This window comes from Chiloscyllium plagiosum, chromosome 2 (assembly GCF_004010195.1).
Source record: "Chiloscyllium plagiosum isolate BGI_BamShark_2017 chromosome 2, ASM401019v2, whole genome shotgun sequence".
Taxonomy (NCBI): Eukaryota; Metazoa; Chordata; class Chondrichthyes; order Orectolobiformes; family Hemiscylliidae; genus Chiloscyllium; species Chiloscyllium plagiosum.
The window spans coordinates 115,004,184-115,020,395 of NC_057711.1; the positions used below are offsets into that span (position 1 = coordinate 115,004,184).

The 16,212-nt window shown below is 41.7% G+C and overlaps 1 protein-coding gene across 1 annotated transcript in view; it reads right to left on the bottom strand.

Annotated features, from left to right (window-relative positions):
* Positions 1 to 2,984: 2,984 nt before the first annotated feature.
* Positions 2,985 to 16,212, bottom strand: part of si:dkey-238d18.4 (TBC1 domain family member 17) — a 49,639-nt gene continuing 36,411 nt past the window's right edge. The window contains exons 8-10 of the mRNA XM_043716526.1: positions 11,935 to 12,083; positions 6,351 to 6,492; positions 2,985 to 3,391 (exon numbers count right to left, since the gene is read on the bottom strand). Coding sequence (XP_043572461.1) covers positions 3,232 to 3,391; positions 6,351 to 6,492; positions 11,935 to 12,083 — 451 coding nt within the window. The 3' untranslated portion in view covers positions 2,985 to 3,231. The remainder of the gene's footprint in view (positions 3,392 to 6,350; positions 6,493 to 11,934; positions 12,084 to 16,212) is intronic.

A 16,212-nucleotide genomic window follows, 5' to 3' on the forward strand; every position in this document is an offset into this window, starting at 1 on the left:
TCCAGGATGACCATCATTCTGCCTTTGTCTGCTGGTAGTATCATTATGTTCTTATCACTTCTTAGTGTTTTTAGTGCTTCCCTCTCCTTGGTGTTGAGGTTGTGTGTTTGTCTTTTCCTTGTTATCAGGGGTACAATACTTTGTCTCACTGTTTGTTGTGTCTCTTCTGAGTGTGCATTCTAGTGCTGCTAGGAAGTCTGCTATCTTGGTGTCCCTGTGGTTATAATTGAGTCCCTTGGCCAGTATTGTTCCTTCCGTGTCTGTGAGCGAGGTTTCTAACCCAGGTATGTGTTGTGGTGTCCTCTGTTGTGTGTTAGTTTGGCCATTTTTTCTTTTAGTGCTGTTCTGGTGTGTGGTCCTGTTCTATGGTCTGGATCCATTCCTGATTGTGGTTATAATTGAGTCCCTTGGCCAGTATTGTTCCTTCCGTGTCTGTGAGCGAGGTTTCTAACCCAGGTATGTGTTGTGGTGTCCTCTGTTGTGTGTTAGTTTGGCTATTTTTTCTTTTAGTGCTGTTCTGGTGTGTGATCCTGTTCTATGGTCTGGATCCATTCCTGATTGGTGGTTTTTGAAATTAATGATTTTTGGCATGCACTTTGTCTGTATTTGTGTAGTCTGTTGTGTGCATCTGTAATCATTACCTGGATCATCCTGAATCCGTTCTGTCTGGCTGTCTCTCTAGCTTGTGGGTGGTTGACTGGTGTTTGGATTTGATTCTTTCGGCATTCGTGTAGGAACCGGAGTTGTTCGTATGTGGCACTTAAGCGGTTGGCACAGGATTCCCATTTCCTGGCTTGTCTTAGCGTAACTCGCTCGTAGGTGTTCAAAGTTTGAGAGAAGATGTGTAGCTCGGGTGCTCGTAGCTGTGGTTCTGTTCGCCGAGCTGGGAATTTGTGTTGGAGATGTTTCATCCCCGGTCTAGGTGACATCCTCAGTGCTTGGGAGCCTCCTGTGAAGTTTCCTCCAGCATTTATAGTGGCTATAAACACTACTATTATAGGACAAGTCAAACAGAGAACAGCCAGGGAATTCCTAGAGGCATGGCACTCAATCTGTGGATGAGTGCCATGCCTCTAGGAATTCCCTGGCTGTTCTGTTTGGCTTGTCCTATAATAGTAGTGTTTATAGCCACTAATAAATGCCGGAGGAAACATCACAAAGCGCTACACAGGAGGCTCCCAAGCACTGAGGATATCACCTAGACCGGGGACGAAACGTCTGCAACAAATTCCCAGCTCAACATTGATTATCTGAAAAAGGGGGAATGTGTATGCTCACTGCAAGATGACAGGAATAGCAGTGCACAACGAATCAGCACTATAACAGTTCTGGGAATTCTGTGAGCTGAGAAATGCACCACATGCAAAATATAAAATGGTAGATTTCTAAGCAAGAGTTGTGTGTGTGTCGATGGAAAAGCACAGCAGGTTAGGCAGCATCTGAGGAGCAGGAAAATCAATGTTTCGGACCACAGCCCTTCATCGGGAATGAAGTGGGAGCCTCGGGGGGGTGGAGAGATCTCTCACTTTCTCCCTAGCCCACCCCCTCTCCCATTTATATCTCCGCCCCCAAAGCTCCCAGCCTCATTCCTGAAGGGCTCCAGCCCAAAACATCAATTTTTCTGCTCCTTGGATGTTGCCTGACCTGCTGTGCTTTTCCAGCAACACACACTCAACTCTGACCTCCAGCATCTGCAGACCTCAGTCTCCTAGATTTCTAAGCAACAGTAATAAGTGAGCTAATACACATGAACAAAGTTAGTGAAGCTTTGCAAAAGAGAGAGGCTGCATAGTGAGAATTTGAAGGGCTTCAGGCAGAAAAGAATTGGGAGTTGTCTCCAGAGTGGATATAAATTTAAGAGGAATTCTTAAAAAAGTTCTGGAAAAGGAAAGACTGAGAGAATTTTCAGTTAACCAGGATTGGGACTTATCACGTGGTATTTAAAGAGGAGAAATAATGCACCTTTAAACTACACTGGAGAGTCTGAGAACGGGATTCAGATCCTGGAACCTCTGACTAAGAGGCAGTGAACAACAGGTTTACTCCTATTGAATAGAAGAATCTGAAGGAATTTTAATTGACAAGTCAGAGCTGAAAGTGCTTTTCTTACAAACCAAAAACAGCCACCTTAAACAGTTGGAGTTGTACCTGGTGCAAAGGAAAACTATTCGTTGTTGGACAATCATCCCAGCTCCCAATGTTGTTCAGGGCAGTATCCTCGACTCAGGCATGCTCAGTTACTCCATCTATGGCTTTCTGAGGAAGTGTTCACTGTCACAGGTGTTCTCCGTCACAGGTGTTCTCCCTAGTTAATAATAAAACCTGAAACAACTCCAGAGAATTGATTTGGTCATTCATCTTACTATTGCTTGTGGGAGTTTGATGTGAACATTGCTTTAAAAGTTGCCTCGATCAATACAGCCAATGAGCACTCTGGAGAACCCTACTGGGCACAAAATGAATTTATGTATTTTCAATGAAATTGAGCCCTTCTGCATAATTATGTGGGCACTGTTCAGAGTTCAGTGTCTTAATGGAATAGTTTCAATACATCATACAAAATCTTATTAAATTTCATGGAGCTCAATGAAAGAAAGGTCAATACCAGGATCAAATTTTATTTAACATTATTGAGCAACAATTATGAAAGATCCATTCAACATTTATCCTCCCAGTGCAAACTTTTAAAGTAAAGTGAAATGCTTTACAAATAAAGATTCTTTGCAGCCTACTGAAGTATCTCTGATAGGGCCTAAATACAGTTTGAGGGATTTTTACCAGTCGAGGGCCAGTTATTAAAGAACTAACAGATCAAGTGGTAGAATGGCAGTCAGGTGGTAGTATTTCTCACACTACATTCCCAGTCTCCACTATGTTGTTGTAGGAAAGCACTGAGCTGAGGAATGTTCATGGTGACAGACAATCACCCCTTGACCACTTGTAATGTCTCAGTAGGACCAATATCATCCAATCTTATGCATCGCCTTATTGAAGGACAATTACTGAGCACAGCAAAGGCCCAACCCCAAGGGGAAATAAAATCACATGCCTGTAAATACAAGACTTTTGTCGCTGGGACCTCAGTAATGAGACTGACCAATCAACCAGCTGGGCTTAAAAATACAATGTAAACATGAAAAGGTTTCTGCAGAGGCATGTTTATTTTTGGAGACTGCCTTGCTTTGAGGAGCTGAGTCCTGAACTGCAGGGAAGGACTTGGCCTAGATGTAATCAGGAGAACAAATCCATCAGCTTAAACTTAAAGAAGCTCTTTTTCTTCTCCTCTGTACACAGTTTCTTAAAACAGTCCAGCACAGATTTATCACAGTAGTTGAAGAATGCTTGCTCTGCTCTTTCAAGAACGCGGTCCAAGTTGAGTGTCCCCTGTAAGCTGAAGGTATAAGATGTGTGGTGTAACAGAACAAACAGAAATGCAGTATTATATGACCAAAGACATCACTCAGCAAATGGCCAGCTGGTATAATCATCTGCTGTCATGGCAGACTCTTCAATCTTCCTAGATCCTGTCAGATCCAATGCTGACCTTAAGTTTGAGAATGGGGTTGATGGTATAATTTAAAACAACCCCGACTGCTAATTTGGAAACGTGACCACAAATTCTTGAAACTAAGAACAGCTTTAGGTAGATATTGGTGCCTGGTAACCAATTAATATTGACTCCATAATCCCCAAACCTTTTCTGTCATGAAGAGTGAGGATTTGCAGTCTGACTGACTCAGGTTAACAGATCCTGATGTGGAAATTCCTTCTACATGTATTGTAGCCACCCTTATACCCAGTGAAGAGGATGTTCAGTAATATATGGCAGGCCGGTTTTACAATCAACAGCTATGCCCATCAGGCAGCAGTATCCTGATGGATGGAGACCCAAAATCCATCTACTGGGATGTTCTGATGCAGAGCTTGATCCTGGTACCTTTTCACCAAGAATCAGGAATGCTACCACAGAACCAGAGAGCAACTCCTAATAAGTGACAAGTTTGGGAAAGGAATTTAAAATCAGAAGAAATAATGTTTTCGTTCTCCCGTCAGTTGTTACAATAGAAATACAGAGCCAGATTCCTCAGTGAGCATCCTGGTCTATTCTTCAGACTCCATCTTTCCCTGTCCTCAAGAGTTCTCCAAGAAACAGCAGCAAGTACAGACTGGATATTGGTCTGTCCTGAGATCATCCCTTTATATAGAATACATGGAATTGAAACAGGCCACTCATCCCCACTGGTGTGTCTAAGTGTTCCTGCTCTACATCATGCTCTACATCATGAACCACATCAACTTATGTTATGGTGGAGGCTACTCAGCAAATGAGTGCATATAAAGTGTAATTTACTGAGAGGGGAGTGGATTTAGGAGATAAGGACCTGTAATTTTTCTTTCTGTGAATAAATCCATTCCAAGCAATGACTGGTGCTGGTATTTTCTTTCACCAATTAGCTATCAGAAGTATATCATTCAGTAACCTTCCCACCCCAATTTATTTCACCCACTAACTGTATCCATCTATTCTTTCCTTCTGCCTGCCACTTTACATAAGAACTAGGGGCAGGAGTAGGCCATCGTCCCTTCGAGCCTGCTCCACCATTCAATAAGATCATGGCTGATCTTTTCATGGACTCAGATCCACTTACCCACGCTCTCACTGTATCCCTTAATTCCCTTATTGTTCAAACAAAATCTACCTTAGCTTTAAAAATGTTTACTGAAGTAGCGTCAACTACTTCACTGGGCAAGGAATTCCACAGATTAACAATCCTGTGGGGGCATGAATCTATGCTTCATATATCATGATCCTTTCCCAAACTGATGGTGTCATACTAGCACAAAGGGAGATGGCTCTGGATATTTGAGGACAATCATTACAAAACTACCTTTTTCAGGACCTTGATCAGCTGGGGAAGTGGGCCGAGAAATGGATAAGTGTTTGCTCTTGCAGTTTGGAAAGTCAAATCAAGATAAGAGTTTCACGGTGAATGGTAGGACCTTAAGGAGTGTAGTGGAATGGAAGGATCTTGAGTTCAGGTTCACAATTCTCTGAAAGTGGAGTTACAGGTAGACAGGGCAGTGAAGGCAGCTTTTGGCACACTGGCCTTCATCAGTCAGGGCATTGAGTATAGAAATTGAAAAGTTACATTGCAGTTATACAGGATGTTAGTGAGAACACACTTGGGGTATTGTGTTCAGTTTTGGTCACCTTGTTGTAGGAAGGATGTTATTAAACTGGAAAGAGTGCAGAAGAAATTTAAAAGGATGTTGCCTGAACTCAATGGTCTAAGTTTATAGGGAGAGATTGGACAAGCCAGGACTTTTTTCTTTAGAGGGTAGGAGACGAAGGGGAGACATTATAGAGGTGTATAAGATCGTGAGAGGCATGGATAGGGTGAATGCACGCAGTCCTTTTCCCAGGGTTGAGGAATCGAGGAATAGAGGGCGTCAGTTTAAGGTAAGAGGGGAAAGAATAAAAGGGAACCTGAGGGGCAAGTTTTTTTTTACACAGATGCATACGGAATGAGCTGCCAGTGGAAGTGGTTGAGGTGGGTACATTAACAACATTTAAAAGGCATTTGCAAAAATACATGGATAGGAAAGGATTAGAAGGATATGGGCCAAGTGCAGGGAAATGGTGTGAGCGTGGATGTGCACTTTGATCGGCATGGACCAGTTTGGGCCAAAGGGTCTATCTCCGTGCTGTAGGACTCTGACTACCTCAAGCTGGTGACAAACCAAGGTCTGCTGCTTCAATGATCATCCCTACATCAAAATGTTACAAGTTCAAATGTTCACTGATGATTTTCCAGCTCCATTCACACTTCCTGAGAATGAGAGCGCTGGATCACACCAACACTGAAGCTGACAGGTATCAGGTAATGACAAATCCCAGAAGAAAGCCAAGTCACTTTCACTTGGCAAAAGGCATCAATGTGACTGTGACTGTACTATTAACACCTCAGTGAAGGAGAATCTTCAAAAAACAGCCCTATCAACCCTGTGACCGCAGCAATGCCCAGGTATTGTGACCTGTGCCTCACCTTCTGATCCTGTTCAGGTGAAAAATCTCAACAGACTAAGATTGGAATGTGATTTCCCATTGCCTTATTAGAAAGACCCAGAGGTCAGTTAAAGGCCAATTACTATTGCTCAGGGAAATTTCCCCATATAGCAGGTAACTCTACGGCAGCAGCACTGCCCACATCAAGCAGGTACAACATAGCAGTCTGTCTTTAAGCATGTTATGTGACACTTAAGTCGGAACACTGAACACTAAATTCAGGCAAAGCCAATCTATTGTCCTTGGTGAATTGAGAGCAGCAAGTGATTGACGGTATGTTTACCTGTTAGTAAACTGGACGAGTTCGACTTCATCCGAGCATTTTAATAGCAGCTCCTTTTTCTCCAGCAAGATTGCAGCACAGATGAAAAGTTCAAAAGTGTAATCGTTATTGGTTGATGGCAACTCAGGCCTAATCTTGCCTTCTACAGTTTCAGAAAACAGAAAAACAAAATCAGTGGACATCAGAACCACATATAACAGCCAGCTCTTTAAAAAAAGACGCAATATATTTATTTAAAAGGAGAGCACAGATTTACTAAAATTTAGAGGTTCTTTCAATTTTTCAAGTTGCTTTTCCTGATAAAGAAAGGAACTGCTACTACCACCCTTTAGGAATGGGCTAACTGGCAGATGCGGTTAAATATGGACGAGTGTGCAGTAATATGTCTTCAGAAAAATAAGGAATGGGGCTCAATGAAAAGTGATCCAAGTTGTCATTATTCTATGAAACTGGAACATCAGGCAAACAGAGGTGAAGAAAGAGTGATGAATTTACACAAAAGCTTTATTTAAGCCATAGTTCTGGTATTGCAAACAGATTTGTGCTTCCTCTATAGAAAGCTTAAATTGAGATTCACTAGGATGATCCCAGGGTGAGGAACTGAAGTTAGGAAGCAAGGGTTCTGAGTCTGTTTTCATCAGAATAGGGAAGGTCAGAGATTTTCCATAAAAGATAAGCATACTTTGAGAAACATATCAGCCATATGCGAATGGCAGAGCAGACTCGATGGGCCGAGTATTCTGCTCCTATATCTTATGGTCTTATAAAGACTTTTTATACTCTATGTAGAGAAAGGATGCTTCGTCTGTTTGGCAAGGGGATAAACAGCCGTGGATTTGAAACTGGCACTAAATTTGAACAGGTCTGAAAACCATAAAACCTGATGGGCCACATAGCTTCCTCTGTGCTATACAGTTCTATGGACTATCTGAAAGCAGTAAGAACAGAGACATTTCTTTACAGAGAGGGGTGATGAGGCATGGGATGCTTTCCCATTATGAGTTGCTGATGGAAATATTCTGCATCTTTCAAAGAGAAAAGGAATACAAGTTTGGAGCTGAGAACTGTACAGGGACTATGGAGAGTGTAGGACAATGGGAACGGTTCGGAATGCTCTTGCTTACAGCTAATACAGCCACTTAGGGCCGAACAATCTCCTCTGCACTGTAATCATCCATATAGTTCACAATTCAATATGAATCTTTTAAAAAGATCAGTACATGCTAACACTTCCATCCAAAGAATTCTAGAGTTGTAGTAGGAAGCTTAAAATCAGACTGTGCTGTTGATCAAATTTCCTTTAAAGTTATACTCATTTGAAATATCAGCAAAAGGGAATCCAATGCATTCTTGAAAAGTGAAAATTACCAACAGGGCTGAGGGGGGTTTTAAAGAGTGAATACTGGCACAATAGGTTGAATGGCCTTTTTCTGTGCTGTATGATTCAAACAATCACTCTTTCTTCCATTCGTCCCTCCAGAAAAGCCATCTAGTTTAGGGCTCCATATCAGCATCTTCTTCACATCATTATATGTATTTTCTTCAAGCAAATTCTTTTTAAGAACACCAACAACTATTTATGGCAGAGAAAGTCATCGTCTGTATGGAATGATAGAATAATTTAAAAAAAACAGGAGGCGGCCATTTGGCTCATCATACCTGGGCCTGCTCTTTGGCCTTAATCCACCCTCTTTCCTAACATCCAACAAACATTATCCCTTTCAAGTATTTGTCCAAATCACTTCTGAAAATTACTGAACATGCCTTTCAGTAGTTCATTCAAGATTATAATAACTCACCTATGAACACTAGTTTATAGGATATTGTTCAGTTCTGGGCACTGCACCTCTGGAAGGTTACAGTGGCATTTCATATCAAAGCTAAAATAGTTAAAGTATGAGAACAAGCTTTATTGAGTAAAGCTGATTTAGTAATAACATGAGCAGTGTTTCGAATATTAAAAATGTTTGATTGGGTTAGATGCAGACAACCTCTGATGGGGAAGTAAAGTATGGGTGCATAACCTTAAAATTAGGGGCAGGTTACTCAAGGGTTGTCCAGAAACACTTCTTCACACAAAGGGGAGTGGAAGTCTGGAACTCTCCTCTACCAAAGGGTTTGGATGCTGTGGAAATTGTGGCCTTCAAAGCTGAGCTCAATGGAAACTTGTTGGGTGTTGGCATCAAGGGACATGGGAGCGAAGTGGATAAATGAGGTTGAACTGAAAAAATCAAGTAACTAAACGGTGAAGTAGACTTCAAGAGCTGAATGATACTGTCCAGTTCCAACGTTCCTGAACTGTAATCAAAAATAATATTCCTTACTAACTAAAAGTGACTTTCTGGTTTGGGGCCTATGTTCTGTAGACCTGCATGGAAGATTACAATGAACAGAAAGGTTTTCTAAAAAAAATTTAGTCTTAAAATGGGAGCTTCGGGAGTGAGGACAACTCCTAATTGACCTTGGGTTGATGGTGGCAAGTTGCATTCCTGAACAACTGCAATCCATATGGTGTCAATCCAACCACAATACTTATCCTATAGTGGTTTACCACAAGGGAATGGCTTGCTAGATCATTTCAGAGTGCGGTTAAGAGTCAACCACAATACTTTGTATATGAAGTCAAAGTGGGTAAGGATGGTAATTTCCTTCCCAAAAGGGCATTAATGAATCAGATGTATTTTTACAACCATTTGCTAGTTTGTGATTACTATCATTATCAAGGTAAGCACTTTTTTGGTCGAGATTTTATGAAGCTTAAATTCACTCATACTTGTCTCGAGAATATTAGTCTGGGCCTCTGGATTACTAGCTCAGTAACATTACCGCTACATGACTGTTCACCTGAATTAGTGCTCCCCTACAATATAAAATATATCTGGTATCTATCACAGAGTAACAGTAAATAGCTGTTTTTTGATTAGAGGAAGAAAGGTTTACAGTAGCAGTCCCTTGGGGATCAGTTTTAGATCCTCTCCTTGATGCAAATTAGTGATCTAGGTTGTGGTTTATCGGGACAAATTCAATACTTTCAATATGAACTGTATGAAGTACAGCGTTAATCTTTAACAGAGCATAGACAGCTCAATGGAATGAGCAGGCAAGTGACAGATGAGTTTTAAACTGGAGAAGTGAGCAGTAATTCAAATCAGTAGGAGGAACAAAGACAGGCAAGGGTATAATTGACTTGGGATAGATGCACACAAAATCACTGAAGGCAATGGAGCCGGTTGAGAAAATGGCTCAAAAGACATATGGATGCTCTACTTTATAAATAAGGGCTACAGTACAGGAACAAGGAAGTTGTGTTATGAAAAAAAATGGCTCGGCTTCAATTGGAGTAGTGTGTCCTGTTCTAGGTACCGTTCTTCAGGAAGGGTATGAAGGTATCTCGGAGGGTAGAGAAAAGTTTCATGATAATATTTCTAGATGTGGGGAACTTGAGTCAGGTGGATTGGGGATATAGGGCCACTTCTGGAGAAGGAAAGGTAGAGAGGAGTTTGAATAGAGGTATTCAAAATCATGAGGTGTCTGGACAGGACGAGGTGAAACTGTACCCATTGAGAACCAACGTATACCGATTAAAGAGGTTTGGCAATAGAAGCAATAGCAGCAAAGTAAAATTTTATGTAGTGAATCATTAGGATCTGGAAAGCACTGCCTGAAAGTGTGGTAGAGACAGGTTCAATTGGGACTTCCGGAAGAGAACTGGGTCCTTGTCCCCAACAGAAGAAAATCAATAGGTTTATGTGGTAAAGATAGGTTAGTGCATCTGGATCAAATGCTCCTAGAGAACTGACACAGACAGTAAAAGCAGAAAGGCCTCCTTTCACTGCAGTCTTCTATCAACACAGTGAGGAAGTAATTCACAACCAAGAAAGGTGCTAGATCTGTTTACATTTTCTTGTGCAGTTTATAGTGAACCTAAGAAGTCAGGAATAGAAAATTTAGCAAGGGAGTTTGGAATAGGTTTCCTTGGAGAAAGTGAGGACTGCAGATGCTGGAGACCAGAGTTGAAAAATGTGGTGCTGGAAAAACACAACAGGCCAGGCAGCATCCGAGGAGCAGGAGGACCGACGTTTTGGGCATAAGCCTGAAGAACATCGATTCTTCTGCTCCTCCGATGCTGCCTGGCCTGCTGTGTTTTTCCAGCACCACATTTTTCAACTCTGGAATAGGTTTCCACCATGAAGCATAGGCATAAATTGATTTGCAGCCATTACGTCAACTCTTGATTGCAAATAGTGCCTGTGGTGAACCAGCAGTGATCTCACTAGGAGTCTATTTAACAAACATAATGCAGTGGTCACTCCAGGGAGTTTCCCAGCAATGTGCTCAGGACTGCATCTTCAGAAAACTTGCACTTTGCAATTGATATTTGCACTTAATATCATTTTACTAATATGAGCAATGCATCACCCATAGAGAAATTTAGTGAAGCACTACAGACTGAACAAAGAGATGGAATTTTACTTAGGCAAATGCATTGGAGCTGAAATGGATTAATTTCAACATGTATCCCAAGTACAGTAATACTCATCATTTTAGTTTGCTTTTGAACACAGCTTCTCATCACAGGATGACATCCCTCATCCTCTGAATCAGTTTAGTGAACTTGGCTGTACAAACTCCTATACAAGTACATAGACGAACAGAAAACATTTTCAGGTCGATGGAGGAGTGTGAACAATTAGGTAGCATGTTCAATAAAAGTCGGCAAAGAAACAGTGGGACAAGTGGCCTTCTGGACTATAAAATTCTATGGGCGAAAGTGAGCACTGCAGATGCTGGAGATCAGAGTTTAGATTAGAGTGGTGCTGGAAAAGCACATCAGGTCAGGTAGCAACCGAGGAGCAGGAAAATTGACATTGTGGGAAAAAGCCCTTTATCAGGAATCTCTTTAAGGTCGGGGTGGAATGTGTTGATGAACTGCTCAACCTCCTCACGGGAGCACAAGGTGGCGCCGATGCAGTCATCGATGTAGTGGAGGAAGAGGTGGGGAGTGGTGCCGTGTAACCACGGAAGATGGACTGTTCTACATAGCCAACAAAGAGACAGGCATAGGTGGGGCCCATGTGGGTGCCCATGGCTACCCCTTTCGTCGGGAGGAACTGGGAGGATTCAAAGGAGAAATTGTTACCAGTGAGGACCAGTTCAGCCAAAACGAATGAGAGTGTCAGTGGAAGGGTACTGGTGGGAATGTCAGGATAGGAAGAAACGGAGGGCTTGGTGGCCCTGGTCATGGCGGATGATTTCTGATGAAGGGCTTTTGCTACAGCGTCAATTTTCCTGCTCCTTGGATGCTGCCTGACCTGCTGTACTTTTCCAGCACCACTCTATTCTAGACTATAAAATTTTATGGTTCAGGCTTGGTTGACCAGGTGGATTTTTCTTGCCATCATATTACAATGGAACTACTGGGGAGATTGGTGTTTGATCAATATATCTATCCACGGTGTGACAAATCAGAATGTAGCATGACATTTCAGCCAATAAGCAGAAACTTTATAATCAAACTCAAAAGCAACCTGTTCTATTTGACAGCTCAATGACACATTGTATTTAATTTCACCAGGTTACTCACCTGCCCTCTGGAAATGTGTCATTCTTTCTGAATGACGGGCACTTTCTGCTTCCAGTGAGTTTAGCTCGAGGTGGTGACTGCTAAGGATCTCAAACAGACGGATTGCATCGCTGTGCTCAAACTCTCGTTGAAACCCCAGGAGCAGCCACCTGCCAAAAGGAAAGGGAAGTCAGTCCCAAAGGAATAAAGTAGGATAAGTTATTAGCCCACTTTTATTTAAAACCATCATTATAGAGTTTCACAACACAAATAGGCCATTGAACCAACTGGTCCATTGACGATGATTCTGACTGTGGTTCCTATTTTGTAGGTTTGAGTGCATTGTGAGTAACACCTTCTTTTATCAGACAATAGGGAGCGTCTGAAATGAGCTTTCAACTAATATGGCAAACGTTGACGCTGACTTTGAGGGGACAGTGGACTAGTTTTGGATCAGGCCAGAGATCTCAACATAGAGAAAACCACAAGTCCTTATAGAAAATACGTGGGCAATGTAGAATTCCCTCCAAGCCACACACCACCATGACTCGGAGTTATACCACTTGATACTATATTCTGCCTCTCAAACTCACCTTCAATCAGAATTAACCAACACTAAACCTTTTGATTCAAAATCATGAAGGTTCTTAGAATATATAGGAATTGTTTCCACTGGCAGGAAGGTCAGCAACTTGAGGAAGGAGACTTAAGATAACTTCTAAAAAGGACCCACCCTTCACCCTGCCAGAATACCCTCCCATTCCTTTCTCCCCCATATCTCACTTCTTTCAATTGTTTCCTCAATTGCCTCAATAGAGAGTTCCACATTCTCCTCATTCTCTGGGTAAACTGATTTCCTCTGAATTCTCTATTGAATTTAATAATGACTGGCCTCATTGCCTTTAGCTCAGATCTCCCCTAACTTGAAACATCTTTTTCTTCACTATCAAGTCCTTCAAAACCATTAGGAGTGGACCTGCTTCCTGCTTATTGATTAGTGATTCAATGTGGATGCTCATGACCACCACCTGCTAAAGGCAATAAGGTTGGCCAGCACACACTTACCTTGTCAGTGAGGCCAACATCCCATGAAAGAACACAAGAAATGGAGACTAATTATGAAGTATTAGAACACTCAAGGAGCTCAACTCTATCCAGAATAAAACGGCCTGCTTGATTGACAACCCATCTCTTACCTTAAACACAACTCTCTCAACCATCATTGGAAAACAGGAAGCCTAACAAGGTAATTTATTTTTACACCTGCCAGAAATCCAGGGGAGATTTTATCCATTTTAAGAAAACAGTTAAATTATTTTCCTGTGTATTTTACACATTTAACCTCAGTGATGAAAGCTCTTCAGTGAACTGGTGGATCTTATTAACCTCCCCCAGAGCACCTTAGACAAAACGAGCTGGTAATGTGCTCTAACACAGTATGGAGCCAACCATGCACTTCAGGCTTGCACATCAAACTTAGCCAGAAGGCTTATTAGCATCCAATGGAAAAGAGAAGGTGAATAGAGCGCCTGCTCTCACCATAGTTTACAATACTGGCTCAATATCGAAAGGCTTATTTAAAATAAACATTAGAAAACGTTTTGCTCTGAGGACGTAGTGTTTGAGCTCACATTAAATGGTAGTGGTTTTTGTGACACTTCAGAATTTGAGGATTATACCCTTATATGGATGCACAAAATATTCCTATCCAGTTCTTCCCCCATCATCTGGAATGTAATATTACTCAGGTCTTTATTATGGTCTAGAATACACTGCCTTAATATATTGGTGGAAGCAAAATCAATTCTAACTTTCAAGCAAAACTTCAATTTATAGTGTCTTTGTAATGTCTCAAGGAGCACTATAAAATAAACCATGATAAAAAGCAACAGATGAAGCTATTAAATGGTCAGATGATCAAAAGCTTGTTTAAAGTGACACATTTTAAACAACCTCAGAAGAGGAAAGTGAGAGGGAGAGGTGGGGCCCAACACTAAAGACATGAAGCCACAGATGTACAGAATGGAAACAGACCCTTCATTCCAACTTGTCCATGCCGACCAGATATCCTAAATTGATCGAGTCCCACTCACCAGTATTTGGCCCATATCCCTTAAACCCTTCCTATTCATATACACATCCAGATGCCTTTTAAAGGTTGTAATTGTACCAGCGTTCACCACTTCCTCTGGCAATTCATTCCATACATGCACCACCTCCTGCGTGGAAAAGATGCCTCTTTTAAATCCTTCCTCTCTGACCCTAAACCTATGCGCTTTAGTTTTGGACTTGACTATTCACCCTATCCACGCCCCTCAAGATTTTTATAAACTTTTATAAGATCACCCCTCAGCCTCTGACACTTCAGGGAAAATAGCCCCAGCCTATTCAGTCTCTTCCTACAGCTCAAACCCTCCAACCCCGGCAACATTCTTGTAAATCTTTTCTGAACTCTTTCAAGTTTCACAACATTCTTTCTATAGCAGGGTAACCAGAATTGAACGCACTAAAACGGTCAGCTTGAAATGGACTTAAAAGTATAAAGAGACTTTCTATTCCACATATCAAACGTTTCACTAAAGATGAAATTAATAGTTTCCTTTCTAAAGGCTCGTGACATTCATGTTCTGTGACTGAAGGAGACGATTCCGTATTGTGAGCGCAATACTCTGATTTTATGGCGATAACATTTTGAATGGTTTGAGGTCACTGCCTCGGATCTCAATTCTCCATGTTTTCCTTTTATTTAAAAGGAACTTTTCTTACCCATTTGAACGTGCAGGGAAACTATTGTCACTCTAAGTTTTCAGTGAACACACGGTGTATGGACGTAACACATTCATTTCACTTGCTTCAGCTCTGAGCACCACACATGTTGAGCCAAATAGCTTAGCTGCAGCCATTCCAAGACCAGCAGTAGCAGCCTTGTCAGTTACATCACTGATGGCAAAAGAACCTCTCGACTTGTTCAATAGATCAAGATACCTTCCTTCACCTCCCGCACCCCCCCACTATGAAGAAAAAAACTAAAAGTGAGCAGTGAGGATCTGGAAAAGAAGGCCTAAGACTGTGGTTGAGACACGTTCTATTGTCATCTCCAAAAAGGAAACTGGCTAAGCACCTGAAGTTGAAACTTTATTGCTGGAACAGCACAGCAGGTCAGGCAGCATCCAGGGAACAGGAGATTCGACGTTTCGGGCACAGGCCCTTCTTCAGGAATAAGCTAAGCACCTGAAGGACATGCAAACTGCAAGGACAGGCGAGCAGGATTAACTAAATTGTTCTTGCAGAGAGATAGCACAGACCTTGTGGGTGAAATGCGCCTTAGCCATTCCCTGATAAGCCTTCTCTTTTCTCGATAAAAGCACCCGAGTCTGTACAATTTTTACTGATAGTTTAAAACTCCGTTCAGTTGCTGCCGTACAGACACCCTTTTTCACTCTCCAACATTACTTAACCACTGAAAGGGTGATCATGGGGACAGGAGGAGGCTATTCAGCTCCTTGAACCTGTTGCACCACTAGATCCTTGATGATCCTTAAGTTTACTTCCATCTATCCACCTTGCTTTTGTAAGTTTTAAAATCTTTCCACAACAAAAATCAAACAAATCTCAGTTTTGAAACATTCAACTGACTCCCAGCTTCAAAATCATTTTTGGGCAGAGTTACACATTTCTACTCCTTTGGCTGTGAAGTACTTCTTCCTGACATTATCCATTAAAGGCCTAGTTCTAACTTTAACACTATGTCCCTCCTCACCCAGAGGGGACTGTTTCTTTTCACCAACCCAATTTAAATGCTTTCACCACCTAATTAATCTCTCAATCCAATCACTCCTTAATAAGTAAAAAGCAAAAAAACTGTGGATGCTGTAAAACAGAAACAAAAACAGAAATTGCTGGTAAAACTCAGCAAGTCTGGCAGCATCAGTGGAGAGAAATCAGAGTTAACTCAGCTCTGAGGAAGGGTCACTCAACCCGAAACCGATTTCTCTCCACCAATCCTGCTGAGCTTTTCCAGCAAATTCTGTTTATGTTATCACACAAACTTGAACTTTCTTCATAACATCCACGGTCTCTCTGAACCGTGTTGAGAAGTGAAGCCTAGATTAGAGTTTGAACGACGGGCAGCCCTTCTGGGAACCAATTTCTTTCTCAGGAAAGAGGATGATTTATGGCTGTAACTTGTGGAGATTTTCACCTCAACATGGATGGAAGGAGGGCTGGAACCATAAAGCCAAATCTCGTGTATTCCAAAAACACCCAACATTTCTGACAAGGAAAGGAGTGGTTATAAAG